Source organism: Anser brachyrhynchus (genome assembly GCF_964034855.1).
Source record: "Anser brachyrhynchus genome assembly, chromosome: 14".
Lineage (NCBI taxonomy): Eukaryota > Metazoa > Chordata > Aves > Anseriformes > Anatidae > Anser > Anser brachyrhynchus.
Genome location: NC_137709.1, coordinates 10,803,379 through 10,823,871, shown reverse-complemented (window position 1 = coordinate 10,823,871; position 20,493 = coordinate 10,803,379). Strand labels below are relative to the sequence as shown.

General features: G+C 52.7%; 1 protein-coding gene across 8 annotated transcripts in view; it reads left to right on the top strand.

Moving 5' to 3' along the window:
- SH3PXD2B (SH3 and PX domains 2B) overlaps positions 1-20,493 on the top strand; it is a 76,715-nt gene that overhangs the window by 49,490 nt on the left and 6,732 nt on the right. For 4 of the 8 annotated variants that reach the window (XM_080554723.1, XM_080554726.1, XM_080554728.1 and 1 more), the window contains 8 exons: positions 7,709-7,734; positions 8,159-8,194; positions 13,841-13,975; positions 15,441-15,545; positions 17,315-17,432; positions 18,620-18,846; positions 19,402-19,451; positions 19,572-19,697. In XM_080554723.1, the coding sequence (XP_080410849.1) occupies positions 7,709-7,734; positions 8,159-8,194; positions 13,841-13,975; positions 15,441-15,545; positions 17,315-17,432; positions 18,620-18,846; positions 19,402-19,451; positions 19,572-19,697 (823 nt within the window). The remainder of the gene's footprint in view (positions 1-7,708; positions 7,735-8,158; positions 8,195-13,840; positions 13,976-15,440; positions 15,546-17,314; positions 17,433-18,619; positions 18,847-19,401; positions 19,452-19,571; positions 19,698-20,493) is intronic. The other 4 variants (XM_080554724.1, XM_080554727.1, XM_080554725.1 and 1 more) reach the window with 2 other exon arrangements.

The following is a 20,493-nucleotide window of genomic DNA, read 5'->3' as shown; positions in this document are numbered from 1 at the left end:
CTGATGCCCCAGGGCTTGTCCTGGGTCGCAGCACGGAGCAGGGGCTGTTGGTGATAGGGACGTGCCCTTGGGTGCTCTGGATGTGCCCTCTGCTTTCCTTTTCCTGGGTTACGCAGAGAGGATCCACCCATCTCGCAGTGCGCTGGGATGTGCAGCCACTTTCAAGAGCTGCAGCTGACTGCAGACTGTAGAGCTCTGTTTGACTGCAAAGGGTGAATGTAGTCCTTGGATCTGGCAGCGTTTGGGAATGGAAAGAGGAGGCAGGACAGCCCATGCATCTATCCCTGCGCGCCTCCCGTGTCTGTTTTCCCCAGTGCTGGAGCTCTTCCTGGACTGATCCAGGCTTTGCTTGTGCTTTCCTGCAGTGCAAAGTTCCCTTTGGTGTCTGTTCGATGCTGTTGGGAGCACCAACAGAAACAAATCTTAGTCTCTCACTCACTCTACAACCCCCCAGCCCTGCCGCTGACATGTTCAAAGAAAGAATGAGGAGAAGGGGACTGAATGGAGAGGGAAAGAGACAAATGCATCCTTTTTCCCCCATTGCTTCCAGTTGGGCAGTGGATCAGAGCCCAAAGCAGAGCTGAGACAAGGAGTCTCCAGCAGCTGGGGGGTGGAAGAGGGAGGTGAATCCCTTGCTCCATCCCCTCCGCACACACATGCCAACTTTCCAGCGTCCTCTTGCCCACAGGGACCACTTCAAACAAGGGAGCGGATTGAGGCTGTGGTGTTTCCACTGGCAGAGATGCCTGGTGGCTTTTGTGACGTGGATCCCTGTCCAGCAGTCTGTGGACGGGATAATTCAATCCCTTCCCCCTCAGAGAGCTGCCCAGTGGTGGGTAGGAGTGGGCTTGTAATCTGGATGGATTGATTAAATTTGGGAAGAAGTGGGTCTGCAGGGATGGAATGGAGGTGGGGGAACAGAAATAGTTATGGAAGGAGAAATCATCCAGAAACTTAGCTGTCGGTGGGGCTGTGGGGGTTTTTCTCCTGGTGTTGGATGAAAGCCTTTTGAAAACTGTAGTTTCAAAGGAGAGGAATCATCAAATTCCTGCTCACCACATATCTCAGCAGGTCTGACCAGCAGCAGGATGCCTGGCTGTTGAGGTGGGAAGTTGCCATGTGTACCCCCTCACCCCTCAACCACCCTTTTTCAGTTTAAAGCAGTTCATTTAACCACAGCACAGAGCTGCTGGAATAAGGCTGGGGAAGTCTGAGCTGCTGGGCACAAAGCCACTGCTGAGTCAAGGCATTTAGCTGCTCGCGCTCCTCGCCAGCTGAATTTCTGCTCTGCCACGTGCGGGAGCCCAGGTTAACTCTGTAGTGAAGCAAGGTCCTGAGGCGTCCCTTCGTAATTGTCGGTGCTGTGCAGGTGAGGAGCACTGGGGAAGAAGCCATCATCTGCTGCCCAAGGGCTGAGGAGCTACACGGGAGGTAACCTCATCATGAGAGGCATCTTTCATTAAAGGCTGCTTTCTCTTTTGTAGCTGGGCATCCTGTCTTGTGAAAGACACTAGAAGTTGTTTTGAACCTTTCAGCGTACAAAGCCGATTCCTTTTTATTTTCCTTCCAGTGGGGGCACAGGCACCTGTAGAGCAAATTTATTGTCTGTTACTGTGCTTGAAAGATGTCCTCATGCACTCTGCGTTCGCAGTTTGAAAGCTACTGGCTTCAGGAGATATCAGTGTTGTCTCTAAAATATGTAAATTCCTCTTGTCCTTCTTTCAGACAGTTTTTCCCTTAGGTTCTAGGTGTGCCCAAGTGCCCAAAGTGCTCCTTTCCTGGAAAGGGAGGGCAGGGCTGTGTGTCCGACACATGCCCCTTGGCAGCCCCCACAGCACGCCGAGACTTAGTGCAGGGTTGGTGTGGGGACCAGTATCAGCACCCCACTCTTTAAAGGCATTTTAGTAGGGGATCATGACCTCTGCACGAGCAGATGGCAGTGGAAGTAGAGTCTATGTCTCACCGTGGGGCTGCCCCTGTGCCCGTCCTGCCTTTGGAGACCCCAGCTGGGAGTTTTGCTGGGGAGCTTCAGCTTCTGCTCCGCCGTGCTTGCTGAGGCTGCTCGGCTTTCCCAGCCCCTACCACCCCAATGCGTGCACTGGGAGCAGAGCCCTGCGCCTGCTAGCCGGGCTGCATGGTGGTGGGAGCCGCAGGAACACCACGTCTGACTTGCCTGGGCTGCAGATGAACGAGAAACCTCCTCCTGCTGAGCAAACAGCCTCCAGGAAACGCGTTGTGCACGTCGTTTTGGCTGCTGCTTCCCAGTTGAGCCGATCTGCAAAGCTGTTTGCTTGAAGCGAGACCTGGTGGCTTTTTCTGTCTGTGTCTTAGCCGGCAGCTGCTGAGCGTCCTGAGAGCAGTGGGGCCACAGGCTTGTGCTCAGCTCTGGAAGGTTGCCTCTTGGGCTGGGTCGTGTCCCCTCTCCTGGCAGGAAGGCAGCCCGGACAGGCAGCTGCTGTCCCTTCTGCCTTGATTTGCTACCCCACAGCAGTGGGTCCCTGCCCAAGCTTCCCAGCCCTCCTGGGTCCCTGCTCAGTGGCAGCAGCTTCTACTGCCACAGTGTACATCTGTACACACCAAAGATGTTGTAAACAGAGAGAGAAAGCAAAAACAAACTGCATTTTGATTCTGGTGGTGTCTTCTGGCTCTGTCACTGAGCTCCAGGCAAGCCTCCCTGAGGATTTTCACCCAAGGCACTGACCTGTGCTTCAGTTGTGCCTGCCTGGGAGTCTGCTTGGCACTCAGGGACAGGATCCCTTCACGGGGCCTGGAGCCCACCTGGAGCTCTCTGTTCCCCTGGGGCTTCAGCAAAATGTCCCCATCGGTTTGGCTGCCTTGTGTGGCTACAGCTTTGCAGTTCCTCGGGGCAAACACTCGGGGCAAATTCCAGTTGTAGCAGGGCCACTGACAGCAGCCAAAGTCCAGGGCAACTCTTAGAAATCATTTTCTTCTTTCCCTAATGGACGTGCAGGCCCCATCTGAGCTCACAGCCCCAGCTTGCATTCCTGCTGTTTCTCCCAGACAGCCCTTGGCTACGGAGAAAGGATTTGGGAGTGTTTCAAGGGCAGTCCAGCTCTGCTGCTGGGGATGGTTTTCATTGCTGGGGCGGAGGACCAGGGGAGGTGCACGGTGATGAGCTGGGGCATGACCAGAGGAGGAGAGCGTGTTATGCCTGCAGCGAACCTCAGCAGCCCTTCGTGCTTCTATTAACACCGAGGTTCTGGTGCTGGGCAGTCGAGTGGAGTGGCGATGGCTCTCACAGCAATGGATCGCTTCCTGCACCCAGACTGACGGGGACACCAGGCTGTCGCCAGCTCCAATAAATCAGCAAAGGGATTGCTGGGCCAAAATGAGACTCGAGATGGCTGTGATCAGCTTGTGCCAGCTTGTCTCCATACGTGTGATTGAGAGGTCCTGCGTAGGGCCGCTGTGCCAGCAGCCTTGGCGGGTGAAAGATTTGTGTTAGGTCCAAAGCACCAGGAGACGATGCTAGACTGAAGTGTGTTTCCACCAGTGTAACAGGGAACAAATCTGGTCCTCTCCCTTATTTCCATAAACGTGAGCAGACTCACAACCAGTGTCTCCCTGAAGCAAGTCTCTTTTCTTCCTGCTTCCCCGTAGCTTTTCATGCGCTTACCTTTCCTTGTAGCTGAGCTGTGCCAGGAGCAAAAGTTTTCTTTGTAACCCTTGTGTGGTGTTTGGGGGGCGATAGGGGCTTCAAATCCTGGGCCAGGTGATGGGGATTTTATAGAAAATGGGGAAGCTCAGGTCCCTGCTGCAGGATGGAGTGGCTGCCCCATGTAGGAAGCCATTCCAGTCACTTTTGCCAGTAAGCTAGAGCTCCCTGAGTTGATGGATGTTGACTTGGGTAAGGAGGCTTGTTGGCTTGTGGCTTTTGAGCCGTGTCCTGCTATCCAGACAAATTACAGCTTGTATAATGAATTGTTTGTTTTGCAGTTCTGCTGATGCCTACGTGCAGATTCACCAGGAGCTCAGGCTAGAACCAAAATAGTGGTCTCCCTCCCTCACGGCTGAAAGCTGTCTTTCCTAGATGATAATAGAAAGAAATATTAACAGGGTTGAAACATGATTTGCTCCAGTGTAAGCTCCTTGCATGGAGAGAGCACTTGGTTTTCTGTGCTAACAGGGCACAGGGCAGCCTTCTGAGCCCAAAGGTTTGGCTTAGATAGCTCTCCAGTGGTTAAATACAGGACTGGCACAGGCACTGCGGTTCAGATGACAGGGGCCCTTTCAGTCCTTTGTGAAGCATTTGCTAAACATCAGTTCTCTTAAACAGGAGCCCTGTTGTACCCCAGTTCTGTCTCTGTCTTGCTCGCATAAACCTTGCTAAGGCTTCTAACATCTCCATGCTTGCTGAGTGCTTCCAAGCAGAACTTCCTCCTGAGAGCTATTCTGATGACATCGCTGTATTATGGAAGGATATTTTATTTTCCTTTTTTTTTTCTTTTTTTTTTTTTTTACAAGAGCTAGACTTTTCTGTGGGGAATGTTTTCTTGGAATGGTGACTTCAGACCCATCTCATCCCAGTTGTGGGTCCTGCGTGGATGGCATTGCAGCAGCTGGAGTTGCCATACTCGTGTTTGTGCTCTGCTGTCCCTCTCCCTCTCTGTGCCCTGGCTGAGGCAGTGGGTGGTGCTGAGGTCTGTGAGTGCTGTGCCATGCCAGAGCCTTCCTCCCAGGACCCCTCCCATGGGATCTTCCTCCCCCAAGCCCCACTGCACAGCCACCGCAGAGCCACCTCTGCAGCGCAGCCACGTGCCTAGCTCAGCAGCCACCAAACCCAAGTGCTTGCTTAAAGTCAAGCAAGCTTGTAGAAGCTCCTCTCTAGACACTGTCCTAGCCTTCAGGGCTTTCCTGGTTTTATAATTAGCATTTCTTGTCTGAATTGTGACCCTGTAAGCCTGCGAAAACTCTCAGCATCCACAACATCCTGCAGTAAGGAGGTTAACAGCTTAATACATTTCATTGAAGAACAGCCTGCTTCTGTTTGGTTTAAAGAGTTTTAAGTGAGATTCCTGTTACGTGGGAACCTTTGCCTTCAGTGTTCCTGACATGGGACTGGGAAAGTCCTGGGAAGTGGCTGGAGAGCCATTGCTGGGTTTTACCTCTCGGCGAGCTCTGTAGAGGCACCTTGTCATCGCTATGTGCTGGTGCCTTGTAGCCGTGCTGTGACTGCCTGGTTCATCTGCACAGCACGACTGCTGTGAGGGTGAGAGTTAAATGAGTTTCCCAGTGGCAGGCAGTGGCCTTTCCTCCTCCTCTGCCTGAGCCACTGGTTTCCAGGAGGCCGTGCATGCAGGCTCTGCTGCGTGCCTTTCTCTGGTCCGTGGGGACCGGCGGAGGAGGAGGAGATGCTGCCGGGAGTCTGTTGCTGCTTCCTGTCTTGTCTGAGCTCCTGTCCCCTCTGAGGTGGTGGGCCGGGGCTGCTGCTCTTCAGACCTGCGGCTCTCTGCATCCGTGCCAGAAACAACCCAGCAGCAAAGTGAAATTGCAGCTCCTTCCTTGCCCCCTCACCCAGACGGAGCAGGCGGCGAAAGGAAGCAGGGGGATGAGTTACAGTAAGAAGTTTAGCAGATGGCAGGGGAAATGCAGCAGCTCTCTCCATCAGGGTGATGCAGTGCCCACCTGCCATCTCCTGTGTGTCTGCCAGGCCTCCCTTCTCCTCCCTGCCCTGCAGCAGCCCGTGGTGGGGCTCGGATTTAGCTCTGCGCTTTGGTCTCTGCTTAGAAATGTATTAGAGATGCACTGTCCCAAAGCTTCCTCCTTGGTGTCTGCATCAGGGACATGGTGCTCAGGTCTTCACACAGTTCTGTGCTCTCTGAACTAAACAGATAGGCACGACATTGCATTTGTTTCTGCTCCGTCTTTGCTGCATTTAATTTAATTTTATTGATGGCTCAGTGGGCAAGTTCCAGAGGTTTCAGATGCAAAGGGAGAGGGGGAGTGTGGGGGGGGGGGGACAGGGAGGATAAAGCATTGCTAGCAGAAGAGGTTAACTCCTCAGTGCCCACCTAAGGCCAAAGAAGAGGCTGTGGGGGTTACTAGTGGGACTAGGCTAGGACACAGGATTTGGGATACGGGGCTGGGGGGCTGAGCTTCCTCACTGGGACTTCTGGGCATCAGCAGTGGGCAATGCTAGGCTGCCCGATAGCTCCCGTGCCTTCCTCTTCATTTGGGATCAGGGCTGTGAATGCCCATGCTACATCCCCTCAGCCAGGGAGGCCTGAATGTGTTTCTCAGGGCCTTGCACAGGAGGGGTTAAAAAGCAGATATTTGCTGTATCAGTTTGGTGCTTTCCTGTGTCCCTGGCTCCCTTCTTGCCCCATCCTGCAGGTCAGGGAATGGTTTTGTGTGGGTCTCCCCGGAGCAGTAGGAGCGGTGCTGCCTGGGCCGAGCACACAGGGGATGCACGGCCCGGATCTGCAGGCAGGCTCTGAAGGCCGCCGAGTCCCTGCATCACCCCATCGCTCCGGGGGAATAAAACATCTGCAGTAATTATGGTCTGAAAATGCAGATAAGCTTGAAAGGGAACAAAGCGTAGCCCAGCTTTGGCTGGCTTTCTTGCTGAGCATGGAGGGATTTCTCTGCTCGGCCTGAAAGGGACAGGGAAAGGTTGTTTTGCCAGTGGATCTCGTAAGCAGAGGAAGGGGCTCCTAGGCTCTACCTGGGCTGGTCCAGCTGCCTTTCCAAGCAGTGGTCAAGCAGCTCACAGCTAGAGGAATTATAGGTTATCATCACCCCATACTACAGCAACATTTCAGGGCCACAGTGGCGATTTGTGTGAAAGTGTTGAGAGCTCTTTTGTAGCAAGGCAGACCACTGCGGTTGGAGCTGGGGACGGTGCTGGTGCATTTGTTTGTATTTCACCCTGGTTTGGTACTTTGTTTTATTATCTGTGATTTTTTTGAGGCTTGTCTCAGCCCATGCGTTCTTGGGTTTGTTTGTTTTTTAATCATGCCCTGGGTTTAAGGCTATTCAGCAACCATGTTTCTTAGCAGCATTCAAATAAGAGAAGGGACTCAGGACCTCTGGTTTCTAACCCATCTTGTCATCCGTGTGGCCAGTGCTGTCCATAATGAGAGGACTTGGGCTGGAGCTACCTCATTGCCTCCTCATAACTGCCAGTAGCTCCTGCTTGTGTTCATCCTCTCTACACCATTTTAGCGAGTTGTTTTCTTTTGGGGCATAAATCCTTGCCCCTTCCCCAGCCGCTCCCCATCCTTGTCCCCAAGAGGGGTGCAGGACATGGAGCAACTTCAGTATTTCCCTCATTGTCTTCAAAGTGGTGTCCACTTCTGTGGGAGCTGTGGTCTGTGCTGAGAGCAGTTTTGGGGGTTTGGGTTTCCCCTGCACCTGACTCTGCTGCCAGATTGTCCCAGCCCTCCTCCTTTTCCAAGTGACACGATGGGAGTTGTGGCTGTCAGAGCAAGCCGCTGAGGAGTCCAGGCCAGCAACCCTCATCTTGGGAAAGACAAAAGCATTAAATTACTCAAAAAGAGGTGGGGAGACAGCCTGTTTGCACAGCTGGTTGTGCCCCACATTGGCCACGGGGACATTAGCTGGTGTGAGGGAGGTCAGCTGCACCGCCAAGGCCAGCTCTGCTGTGTTTTCCTGCGTGGTTTTTTCCTGTGGCCAACAACCCAGCCGTCCCCATCCCTCTGCTGATGCTCTTCCTTCTCTTTTTCAGGGAGCCCATTGGAAAGAAGCGGTCTGGTAAGCACTCCTCCTCTCCTCCCATTTCACCACCTCCTCCTTTCACCCGCAGCCTTGGTCTCCTGTCACGGGGTGTGGGGGCCTGGCCCCATGACGAGCACCACTGCCAACCCCTGCTGTGCTCCCCCGTGGGGCACGGGGTTCCTGACACAGCATGTCCCCTCCAAGTCCCAGCCCCACGTCCCTCTGCGCCCCCAAGGAAGGGACAGGGCTGAGGACAGCAGGGGCTGGGGCTCCTCGCTGCCCCTGGGCCCGCAGGCGTCCCACAGAGGAACGGGGCTGATGGACGCCTACAGCTCCGCATGCTGCACCAACTGCCCCGTTCGCTCGTGCATCGAGTCGTTCCCACCACTGCTGCCACCCCCGTGGTCGTGTCCCTCCTCTCCTCACGCCTTGTCTCCCATCGTTTTTGTTCCTCCATCAGGGTTTATCCAGAGAACGGCCTCTTTCCTGCAGAGAGGTAGTAACAGCCGCGCGCTACCTGGGCCTTGCTCTCGCTTCGCCTTTCGCCGGGGGACACCTGCTCTTTCTGGGTGGGCAAGCCCCTTGCAAAAAGCTGTCACGTCCCCCGTAGCTTTCTGTGGTGCCTGGTGGACACGGGGCGGCAGCAGCCAGGAGGTGTGGTGGGAGCGGGACAGGCGCTTGGCTGCGGGCCCAAGGTTTCTGGCCTGGGAGTTGACACTGCCATAAGCTGTGTGAGCAAATTTACCTGTAGATGTGTGGGTTCCTCTCTAAGGAGAGAGGAAAGGTATAGGAGAGACTCAAAGACCTAATTCCACTTTCTTTTCTGTTGGAGCTGAAGGGCATCCCTCCTTCAAGAACGGCTGATGTCCCAGTCTCTTAACTTGGACTAGCGGTAGGATGTGTATGAAAAACTCAAGTATTGTCTGCTTGAACAGTGGCTCTTGGTTTTATTCCGTTCTCATGGGCAGGTCATAACTGAGTGGTCTCCTGGTAAACTAGCAGGGGTTTACCAGTATGGTTAAAACCTTTGGAAAACATGCTCTCCTCAAACTCTGACAGCCGCAAGGTATGTCTGTCAAAGCTGGACCTTAGGGAGGTAGTTTTACAGCTCTCATTAGCCATTTGTAATCACAGACTGTATTTTTTTTACTGGCTTTCTCATGCCGAAGTGGTGGGTCTTCCACTGGCTTTGTCAGAGGAGATGTGCTGAAGGTTTTGCTTCAAGCTGAGTTATTGCTTTCAGTACAAACCCATGTGGAGGCAGAGAGAAGCATCTGGCTGTGGGTGGGGATGAAAACAGGCTATGTTTTTTTTTTCCTTCTCCTCTCTTCTGATAAAGCAGAGGTAAAATAAAGACACAGAATCCCTTGTCTCAAAATGTCTCTCGTCTGATGGCTCGGTAGGAAGATCTGGTGAGTAAGGAAGGGTATTATGTTTCCCTGTGAGATCAGTGTGTGTTTAGATCACTTTGAACCCAGTCCGCTTACATTAAGCAAGAGAAAAAAAGACGACCTTTCTAGGGTTGAGGAGGAGAGAAAGATCTGAGTTATGCAGCAGAAATTTTCTTTGAGGGCAGAATTTAATTCAAGGATGCTGGCTGTTGGAGAAGCAGATTTTTTTCTCCTGTTTGTGCACACAGCTACGTTCTGCCTTCCCGCTTCACATAGACCCATTAGCAAAGCAGGTTTATGGGCAGCTCCACCTTGCCTCTTGCCCCCAGCCCTGAAGGCATGGCAGGTTTATGTGTGACACAGTGATGTTGTGAGGTCAAAGAGAAAATGCTCTTTGGGATGCTGCTTGCTTGCCACCGTTGTGAGGGAGAGAAGAGGGAAATTTGGGGTAACTTCCCAGCCAGAGCCCTCTTCTGGCAGGACAGGATGGGATGTTTAGACCATGGCACTGAACTCCCCTTGTTTGGCCATGGCATATGTGCAGTAGCCATCAGGGAGAGGTGTTCGTGTAACACTACAAAGGGCTGATGCTTTGTGCCAGACATGCTTAGAGACTCCTCTCACCATCTTGCATTTTCTGGCAAAAAGAAACCAAATTTGGCTCTGCTGCTGTCACATGGAGCCCTGTCTACCTTGAGGAAGCCCCTGATTCTTCATCAGTAGCACAAGCCAGGGCTGCTTTGAGCGCAGAACAGCATGGCACAAAAAAGGCTCTTTTAATATGAGATCTCCCTGAGGACGGGGCATCCAACAGCTGCTGACAAACAAAAACAACTGGAATTGTCTCCCAGTCGCTTATTTCTCCAGCACCCCCAGAGCGGGGGTGAGCTGCTCTTTAGGGTAGCACTGGAAAGAACAAACGCTCCTGAGCGCCTGGCAGCAGCGAGCCCTGTTTTCTAACGGGCTGCAACCGAGCACTGGGATGCAAAGTGGGTTGCAGTGGTACCTGCAGCCTTCCTCGGTGACCAAGAGGCTCAAGGGACAAATGGTTGGTGTTGTGAGGAGGCCTGGAGGCAGGGACTTGCCCTGTGTGAGCAATGTTTGCCATTATTCATTGTTGCCCATGCTCTGGGACTCTGAAGCCCAACTTGGCCACTGATTTAGGTACGTCTAAAAGTAATCATCATAATCAGTCCCCAGTACTGTTTCAAACATTTCTATTTGCTCCTCCTTTCTGAGTTCTACAGAAAGCAGATGGAGATTCATGGGTTTGTTGTGGCGCTAATGTAGTGCAGAGGAGCCTGAAACTCTCTCAGCAGTTTTTATTTGGGTGGAACTGCCCTAGGAGGCTGGCAGAAGAGCTCCCATATCCCCCTGCTAGTTTTATTTTAGATGCTTTCTTGCATGGCTACATTCCTTTTGCTGTGCTGTGCAATGTTCCCGCAGTGGCACAGAGACCCCAAACCACAGTGTTTGCTCTAATAAGGGACAACAAAAGCACAGCTCTCCTCCTACAGAAGCGATAGGAGGGCCATTCTGAAACTCCACTGGTGAATGCTATTCACATGTGATTATTTCCTAGTTCAGGAAGAACCCCTGGAGGGATGAGAGGGATTGCAGTGCTGATCTTCGCAGGCTCGTCAGGTCTGGGAGAAGAGGGGCTGGCCTGAGAGCACTGGGTCTGATCAGCACAGACCAGAGAACAAAGAAAGTTTATCCAAAGCGTGACATTTTTGGAAAGTGCAGTAGGCAAGGGCTTGAGTGTATAGCAAGGACAGGTGTTTAAAAACAAATACCCAAATACCTGTGCCCCCACTTTTATTTCAGTCCTGAGCTCTTTTCTTCTCTCTGAAGGCACCAGTGTCCATACCATTAAGAGAGTCCTCACTTTTGGCACTGATACTGCAAAGGCAGAAATTGGAAACATGAAATCTTGGAGCAACCCTGTATCTGAGATTTCCTACCTGTTTTTGTACACCTCACTGCTTTGGGTGAGTGCATCTCCTCTGCGGCTCTCCGGCATCTATAGCCAGCGTCTGTTCTGCAAGTCCAAGGACCCCAGTGGTCTCTTGGCTCAATGCACATCCCTTCTCTAGGCCACCTTTGTGTCAGTCTCAAAAATATTCAGGCGATACAAGCTTTGTGCTCCTAGCTACTGTTGTTCTACACAACTCCTCTCCTGTGGGCTCTGTACTGTGCTAATCCTTCCTCCCCTCCCCAGCTACAGAGCTTTAGGTACTATTTTAGATGATTAAGTTTATGCCATTGCTATTCTTAAGAGACCAAGTCTGCCCATAAATAGGATGTTTTATTGTAACTTGACCATGTATTTTTGTGGCTGGGGATGATTATGCCAGGTGAACGCACTCCTGAAATTAACTCCTACCTCTTCCTCCAAGCTTAGTTTACCACTTCTGTTGCCGGTTTAATAGGTACATTGGAGGCTCCAGAATTGCCTGGTGAAACTACAAATAGCCTCACGGCATTGTGTGTAATTACAGCTAGGGAGGCAGAACGGAGAGCACAGCTCTCTTCCTGTAGCTGTTATTCTGCTCTCAGGGGCTGGGTAAATCCTCTGATCACTTTAAGCACAAACCTTTAATTGAGCTAGTAGAACAGATAGTCCCCAATTTCCTAGCATCCTCCATTCACTTTAAAGGGCTATTTTTAGTTTTGTCTGGTGCCCCACCTCTGGGTTATGGCTTGGAGGAAGCTTTCATTAGTGGTAACAGATCCTCTGCACTTGGCCAGCTCACCTGCAGCTCTGCAGAGAGCTGTTTATGGCAGGATGACATGGACAATTAGCCTCTTCCTCCTTTAAATGAGACTGTCCTGAAAAAGCATTTCAGTTAAATTGTGGTTGTGGTCTTTCTTTCTCAGAACCAGTTTGAGAGGTGGTGACCTCGGGCTTAGGAGAACTTCTCAGTGGGGGAGCAGAGCGTTCCGGCACCGCTGAAGACCTGTTGGATCTCATCCATCTCTGCTCAACCCTCCTGCTCTGGTCACTGCAGGATTGTGTCCTGCACTAGGTTCCCTCATAGGAAAGCTCTTTTATCAGGCCGAGATCTTTCACGTGGCAGGGGAGCCACTGGGTCCTCTTGCAGCATAGCAGTCTGTGGAAATTTCCTCCTGATGCACAGATGCAATTTCTTCGCTGTGCTTTGCCTTTATATCCCGAGGGACCACCGCTCTCTGTATCATTTCTTTCTCACACCCTTCTGAGACTGGGAGGTAATCGTCCCTGTATCTGCCATGCTTTAGCAGCCAGAGGGCTGGAGCAGATGTGATTTCTGCCTTTGATCCAAAACATGAGGCCCCCTGCTCAGAGTACATGCACAGCCCCTGGAAGTACGCCTTAACACCCACAATCACTCCTGCTATAATAATTAATACTGTTCTAATTCCAAAGCACTGGGCAAATATTAATTAATTCCTACTGCACCTGGGAGAATTGGATAATATGAGTCTATCCTCAGCTGGCAGGTTGGGAAGCTGCAAGGCAAAGCGTTGGGCTGGAGGCTAGAGCCAAGCCTTGGGGCGGAGGGGAGAAGAGTGCAGGCGTTTCTGACACCTTTTTGCTCCTCGGAGACTTTCGCAGGCAGCTGGGCAAGTGGTGCCTGTGCTCTGGGTACCCAAGTGCCTTGTGGCTGGTTCAGCGTGAGGCTGAGCCCACGTGAGTGCCTTCCCAGAGGGGCTGAGGAGTCTGGGTTCGGTGCTGAGCACCCCCAGGTCTGCAAAGCCCTGGGTCGCTTCGTGATCTCCCTGCACACAGTGTGACAGCACACCCCTGCACTTTTGGGAACAGGGGAGTTTTGCTCCATGCACAGAGATAAACTTGGGGCCGTGTTTCTAAAGCAGAATGGATTTGACTTGAAAACTCTATCCCAGTAGTGCCCTGGTAAGAGGCGCCAAGCAAAGGGATCCATATCCAGACTACTCTCCTAAATGAAAACGTGCTTGGAAAAAATAAATCAGCGTCGCCCTGCTGTGCCTGGCTGGTGCCTGCTGGTCCCCTGGCAGGGCTGGTGGGGCACTGCTGGCTGTCCCCTCGCCTTAGCCTGCAGTGCCACCTTCAGCCTGGCCGGGCTCGGCACAGCCAGCGCTGCTGCACCAGGCTCCCATGGGCGCATCCAGCCCTCCGTCAGCTGGCAGGCCCCTCCTGCCTCAGGGAATGCTTTGCTTTCTGAGCACCCTGCCCCTTTTGCCCCTCCTGGGGTGTTTCGTCTCAGTGGGTTGCTTTTCTGGCATCGCATTAGGATCTGCTGCAGGAGCTGAGCAGGGTTAGCGGAGCAAGTAGCTGGGACAGCAAACAGCCGGCGAGTCACAAGAAAGGTAGTGATGGCTGGGGGATGCTGCTGTGTCCTACAAATGCCCCTCCGTCTGGGTGGCCAGGCTTTTTAGGACCAGCAAAACTCCCTGCAGGCGGTGTGTGCTGAGCTGGGGTCTGAGCTGCTCTGCGCACTGGTGTCGGACAGCAGGGAGCAGGATGCTGTGCGCCCGCGGCGGTGGTGGCGGTGCTTGGACGGCTCCGGGTGAGAGCAGGAGGTGGGAGCAAGCGCGAGGTCTCACCTGGCTGTCCCCATCTCACCTGGCTGCTGGTTTGGTCTCTGTCCTCACTCTGCCCAAGCCTCTGGCTCACCTCTTTCACGCTGGGGTCCCCAGGGTGTCCTGGAGCTGCTCGCAGGCCAGCAGGCGCTCGGGAGCTGGGTGCTGACCCCGGCACACGGCTGGGTTCTTGTCCCCCTGTGCAGGAGCTGACTCTGCGTCGGTCGATCCCCTGGTGCTGGAGCAGTATGTCGTGGTGGCGGACTACCAGAAGCAGGAGAGCTCCGAGATCAGCTTGTGCGTGGGCCAGGTGGTGGATATCATTGAGAAGAACGAATCAGGTACAGAGAGTTTGGCTTGGCAGAGGGTTTCGGATCTACTCCGCGTCTCAGAGGAGCGACAGGAATAGCAATCCTGTATTCGTCAGTGTCTTCTTAGTAGGAATTTAAGCAAAACAGCCTCCAGGCACCTCGCGGGGATGTCCTTGGATGGGCAGCTTAAGTGAGATGTGGAGGAAGCAGCATCAGCCTGCAGGATTTCTGTATGAGCATGGACAAGGCTTAGGGACTTTCTCTAAAGGAAGGGTCTGATTGTGCTGTGCGCCAGGCGCCGTCCATCTTTTACATTCTCATTTTGTGCTTCTTTGTGCTGAAAAATACAGTGGCTGATGAGGGGGACGCTGGGCAGCAGCACCATGTAAAGCCCCCTTTGTGCACTCGCAATTCCTGCCTCCTCCAAAGGAGAACACCGTGCAGCGCTCGACCCTGGGGCAGGGGCAGGCAGCCCAGACATTCGCTTGCTAAAGCTTAAACTTGCTCTTAACCTCTGCAAGGGGAATGTGTTATGTCATAGGTCCGCCTTCTGGAGTTGGTTGAAAAGGGGATTTTATTCCCTAAAGGTAATAGAAGTTGCTTAGGGGGGTTTATAGATAAATCAAGAAAATAGATTTTTAAATTCTGGAAACCCAGTCCCAAGAGGATGAGTTGAACCAGCAGCTATGCTTGAGAATGAGGAAAATAAAAGCAATCTTAAAGCAAGCGAAACCTATTAGCACAGCCAATTCAAAAGGTATGGCAAATCATTTATTTATGAAATGTCAGCCCTGGTTTTCACTTCCAGGCAGGTAGCTGTTGATTCCCTTTCGTTGTCTTTCTAAATGACTTGCTGATGAGGCTCTGAAAATAATGCTGGTCTTTATTTTTCTCCCCCCTAAAGACACAAATAGCTTGTGCTTTTCATAACTGAGGAGCACGCGTTTATGTTGATTGGACACCCAGGGTGGCCCGGGATTGCTGGCGGCCTCTGTGGAGCTGGCCAGGTTTCCGCTGGGAGAGCTCATGTTTTAATCCTGCATTTGCTCATAGCTTTTAAAATTTGCTGTTTTCACAAATGTAAAGAAGGCGAGAGCACAGCAGGAGTCAGTTATCGATTTGCAGACAGTGTATTCATCTCGGCTAATTAGACTGGACTTGCTGACCCATACTGAGAGAAAATGAACCATGAAGGAAAAAAAAAAAAAAAGAAAGCAAATGAGGTGGCTGGAGTCATTCACTTCTGAGTTGTCCCATTTTTTGTGACCGTGGGGAGGGAGCTGTACATTTGGGTATCGCTCAGCTGCGATTCTCCCTTGCTGCTGTGTGCGCTCCCTTTCGGATGGCACTTGGCTCTGTTGCTTTGGGGTAACCCCAGCCTCCCATGTGGCAGCACGGAGGGGACAAAGCTCCCCAGACTCATGGCTTGTCAGGAGGGAGGTGGTTTTTGGCTGGTGGGTGCCCTTGGCTGATCCTCCTGCTGTTTTGTTCCCAGGCTGGTGGTTTGTGAGCACATCAGAGGAGCAAGGCTGGGTGCCAGCGACCTGTCTGGAGGCCCAGGATGGCGTCCAGGATGAGTTCTCAATGCAGCCCGACGAAGGTAAGAGGTGGCTGGAGGCACCTGACCCAGCTTCTTCGTGCTGAGCTATGCTGAGCGGCTTGCAGGGTTGCTTAGCCCTTTCTGACCTAGGGAGGGGAAAAGCTCTGGGGAGGACAAACCCACAAGTGCCACAGTCGTGTCTGTCCATGATGGTCTGCCCACTCTGCGCCAGTGCTGCACCAGGAGTCGGGCAGGGGGATATTGGCAGTGTAGCTGCTGGCATTCCTGCTCCCCCAGAGGGGCTGGAGGTGCCACCTCTGGGGATCACCCAGTCCTGCCATCGCGATGTCCCCTGTACTCCCAGGGAGGTGGTTTGCCTGTATACTGGAGGAGGAGCAAACCTGAGATCCTAGGACAATTCCTGTGTCTTCTGATGTCATGCAGAAAGCAAGAGCATGCACGAGTTCACATTATGAGAATAGCAAAGCTGCAACCATTGCATACAGTAAATCTGAAACAACCCTGTAGCACGCATCCTTTCCACTGACCGCTGTATGCTCAAAGCAGTGCTGTAGTTTGCTCAGTCATTTTCCTGGGGAGATGGAGGTGGGATGGGGGTTCAAACCAGGGAGAAACCCCCGAGAGCTCCAGGTGAGTACAGCTCTGTGCCTCTCTCTGCTGTCAACCCTGTTTCCTCTTAGACCCGAAGTGCTGCCTCCTTACGTCCTCTCTTGTCCTTCTCCTGCTTCCCCAACATGCTCTTCCCAGTCCCGTGGAGATACTGGTCTCTGCCCAGGCACGTTGGCCGCCGTCGGACCCTTGGGGACTTGTACACCAGTGGATGGGGTCAAGGTGGACTTTGTAGAGACGTGTTCAGCTGCCCTTGTTTTGTGCCTGCAGCCTTGTTGTGTGCATGTTTGTTTGCTTTGCATGGGAGGGACTCTGCTTGTGTCAGTCCTTGGTATGTGCCGCGTGTGCTCCTCAGCCTTCCATCAGGCCCACTCACGTCCTCCTCTCTTTCCTCTATCAGCCGTTCCCTCTAACTTTTTGAGGCTTGTTTTGGGTACAGAGACTGGAGTCGCTGCTTTCCCCCAACACATTTATGCGAACTTCTTGTAGCTGCTGCCTTAGTCCCTGCTCTCAGCCGTGGTCCTGGTGTCGGTGGCTCAGGCAGCACCAAGAGAAGAGCCCACCTGGTTTTGCTGGATGGGACAGGACGTTTGCTGCTTTGACTCATTCGCATGAAGTGGGTGGGGAATAGGTCTTTCGAGAGCTGTGCTTTTCCAAGAAGGCAAGGGCAAAGGGCCGGGCATCCAGTTTTTGTGTGTTTTCGAGCCCTGGAGGAGTGCATTTTCAGGAACAGTGGCTATTTAGGAGAATAAAGGCAAAAAGCAACTGGAAGGGGAAGCTTGAGTGACGTATGAAAGTGATTAAAGACCATGGTGGTAGCTGGGATTGGGTTCTTGTTGGGGTCGAGCAGCTTCCTGTGCTGTATCCTTGTGATCAGTGAGTGGCACAGGATCCCGGAGCAAGAGCTGAGACCACAGACTGGAGGGATGTGAGAGGATGAAAAGAAGTGGGCATTCAGTGCCTCCTCACGTTGGCTGTCATAGGGGAAACTCACCAAAGCTTACATTTCAAAATGCAGCTGGGTTTGTTTTGGAATTCATTTCACTGGCATTTATTTTCTCAATAGTTGTGTATCTCTGTGTGTTTGCACCTATGTTACAACAAGAATTGCTATTCATAGAAAACACTTAACCACTATTTGACTGGTCCAGGTTTCTGTAAAACAATAACTTAGTAAATCTCCACTTTCTTTCCTACAGAGGAGAAGTACACAGTTATTTACCCATACACTGCAAGAGACCAGGATGAAATGAACCTGGACAAAGGGGCCGTGGTGGAGGTGATCCAGAAGAACCTGGAGGGCTGGTGGAAAATCAGGTACCGTCCCCGCCTCTTGCCCTTCCCTGGCACTGCAGGCTATGCAAAGCAGAGACCCGATGCACAGTCCAAGGGCAAGCCTAGGGCAATGGGGAGGGCAGAGCAGCAGAACTCATTTCTCTCCATCCCTAAATACTAAGGCTAACTGTAGTTCAAGGTTTCAGCCAAGCATAGTTGTGGTTAAACATCTTGAAAATCCCTCAATTTCCTGTGCTGGGGAGGTGGACTGCGTCACGGCATCACATGCCCCAGCAGCGCAAAGAGAACGGGTACGAGAGCATTAACGTTACATCATGTGCTGCTGATAGGAAAAGCAGCGAGTGTCCTGGAGGCAGACTGGATCCTCTGGCTGTGTTAGGAGGTTCCTGCGGAGAAGGGCCGTTGTCCGGGCCAGCTCTGCTGTGTACAGGGTGTGCTGAGGCCAAACACTCCCGGTCATCCTGAGCTGGTACTTGTTTTCTCCTGGAAGCTCGTTTTTGCTTTTCTGTGGTCTTAGCTAATGGCTGGACTTGAGCAGGGTGGGAGCATATGCCACGGTTTTCTTAACCTTACGTTGAACCTGTGGTATTGGCAGAAGCAAAGCCCCAGAAAAATGTCCATTGACTTTCTGAGCAGAGGAGAGCTGCCACAAGAGCTCCAAAGGCAATTACAAGCTCAGGATCCGGTGCCATGTGAGTGCAGTGGCTGCAGCCCAGCCAGCAGGAGAGTCTCTGACGCTGGCGCAAGACCCTCGAGCATGGCAGGGAGACTCCGTGGATGTGGTTTTTCAATCAGATCACAGCACTGGTTTCTCTCCTAAACAGCGCAGATTTAGAGCAGGGAAGGGATCCAGGCTGTGCTTCATCCAGAGAACAGGTACATCAATCCTAGCAGCAACCCTCTGGTTTTCCCCTTCGCTTCCCCTGCCAGTGCATTTCATTCCTGAACCAGTGCCATTGCTGAGGTGAAAAGGAAATCGGGCTTCTCGCCGTTCCCAGCCCTCGGCCTGCTGGCTGCAGCCGGCCTGCGTGGGAGCACCAGTCATTGCTGCCGCTCTCCAGGTGCCACCTGGCATGGAGCCTGGCACTGAGCAAGCTCACTTTGCCCAGATCAAGGCTTGTGCTGAGCCCTGGCCCCAGGGACGCCTGGTAGGGCTCGGGGCAGCACTGAGGCTCTGCACAGTGACGCTGCCGTTGTTGTCACTGCAGGTACCAGGGCCAAGAAGGCTGGGCCCCCGCCTCCTATCTCAAAAAGGGGAATGGAGAGATGTTCTCGCAGAAGCTGGGATCAGGCTCCTCCACTCATTCCTGTGCCTTGGATCTGGATGGCATTTCCCGGCAGCAGATCGTGGCCAGCCGAGAGAAGGACGGGCTCACCGGCCAAAGGGACGGGAGGTTCGACAGCCGTCCCCTGCCCAACGCTGACATCCGACGCAGTAAGTGGCCAGCTGGGAAGGTGTCAGTGCAGCCTGTCCTGCAGAATTTTGGGCAACAAAGCTCAAATGGGAGGCAGGAGGCTTGCAAGTCACCGTGAGCTCTGTAGCAAGGTCTGGAGGTGGCATTACACAGGGCATGGGCACAGCGCTGCCCAGGGGTCTGCTGAGGAGCAGCAGCAGAGGTGTGAATAGGAGCCTCTCAGCCTGCAGGTTCAGCTGCAGACTCCTCGCAGGAGCTGCACAGTTTAATCCCTCAGCACGTCAGGTCTTTGGGGTCAGGCCTGCAGTGAAAAAGCAGTTCCATGGGGTCACCTCAGCTGCATTTCCCAGCAGCGCCTGATGGTGCAGAGCTGGTTCCTCTTCCAGCGGGATAACCTTGGAACCTGGGTGACCTGTGTCACTCAGGGTACCGGGCAGAGAGGTTCCTCATTTGGCTTGCTTGCCTGAGGCAGGCTTGGTCCTTGCCTTTCTGCCTTCTCTTTCACTTGCCTTATGGGAATGCACGTGTGACTAAAAGCCAGACCCTCAACAGCATCTGAAATTCTTCCTCCACAGAGTCACCGAAGATGCGGCAGAGACCCCCTCCTCGCCGAGATCTCACCATAGTAAGTGTGTAGAGCATGCACACCACCTCCCTGCTGTCTTAAGACTCCTCTGTCTATGTGGACATTGTGTTACACCTTCTGTAGAGACATGCTGATGGGTTTTCTTTTTCGTTGTCATAGCCACGTGGTTTGAACCTGCCTAAACCTCCTGTCCCTCCTCAAGTGGAAGAGGAATATTACACCATCGCTGACTTCCAGACCACCATCCCCGATGGCATCAGCTTCCAGGCAGGAATGAAAGTAGAGGTGAGTCTGTCGTCTTCCCTCCTCGCATCTTCCCATCAGAACAGTGCTTGTGATTACCTCTGTGGACTGTTAACATCACACAGCAGGAGCTCGTGAGACTTTAGAGTCCCAGGTGCTCTTGGTGGCCTCCTGTCCCTTGAATATGTGGGTGCTGTGTTGTTTGAGCTAATGGAAATAAAACTTCATCACAAATGGGGGTAGAAATTACATTTTTTTTTCTTATTTAGGCCAGGTGTAACACTAAAAGCCCTTCCAGAGTTCCACACCCAGTTTTGCTGGCAGAATCCCTGTTGTAGATGTGATTTTGCTTTTCAAAATGTACACTGTGATTATTTAAGAGGATTTTTCTTCCATGGCTGCCCCAGTCTGCTCGTCCCAGTCCTACTTCTGGAGTGCGTACAGGCCGGATGGCTGCTGATCAGTGCAGTGATGCTGCCGGTTGATCGCTCCAACAGTGCCACGCAGTGGCCACTGCCAGTACCTGGCGTCCTGCTCCTGTCTGCTCCAGCATCCTCGACGTGGCTATGTCACTCCTTGGTCCCAGCTCATGATGTGCAGGTCCCCTTAGCAGGATTCCCTCCTGGTTGGATATTGGTCCTGTGCTTTTTGTGCCGAGCTGAACATCCACTTGTAAAAATCATTTGTGCTCGTTTTCCTTGTGATTATACGGCATTTGGATATCAGGTTGGGGAGGAAGGAGCCTGGAAGCCACATGCCACTCTGATATTATTTCAGAGATACTGAGGATCCCCTTTTGGAGATACTGAGCATCTCCTTTTGTGCAGAGGGGGCTGCT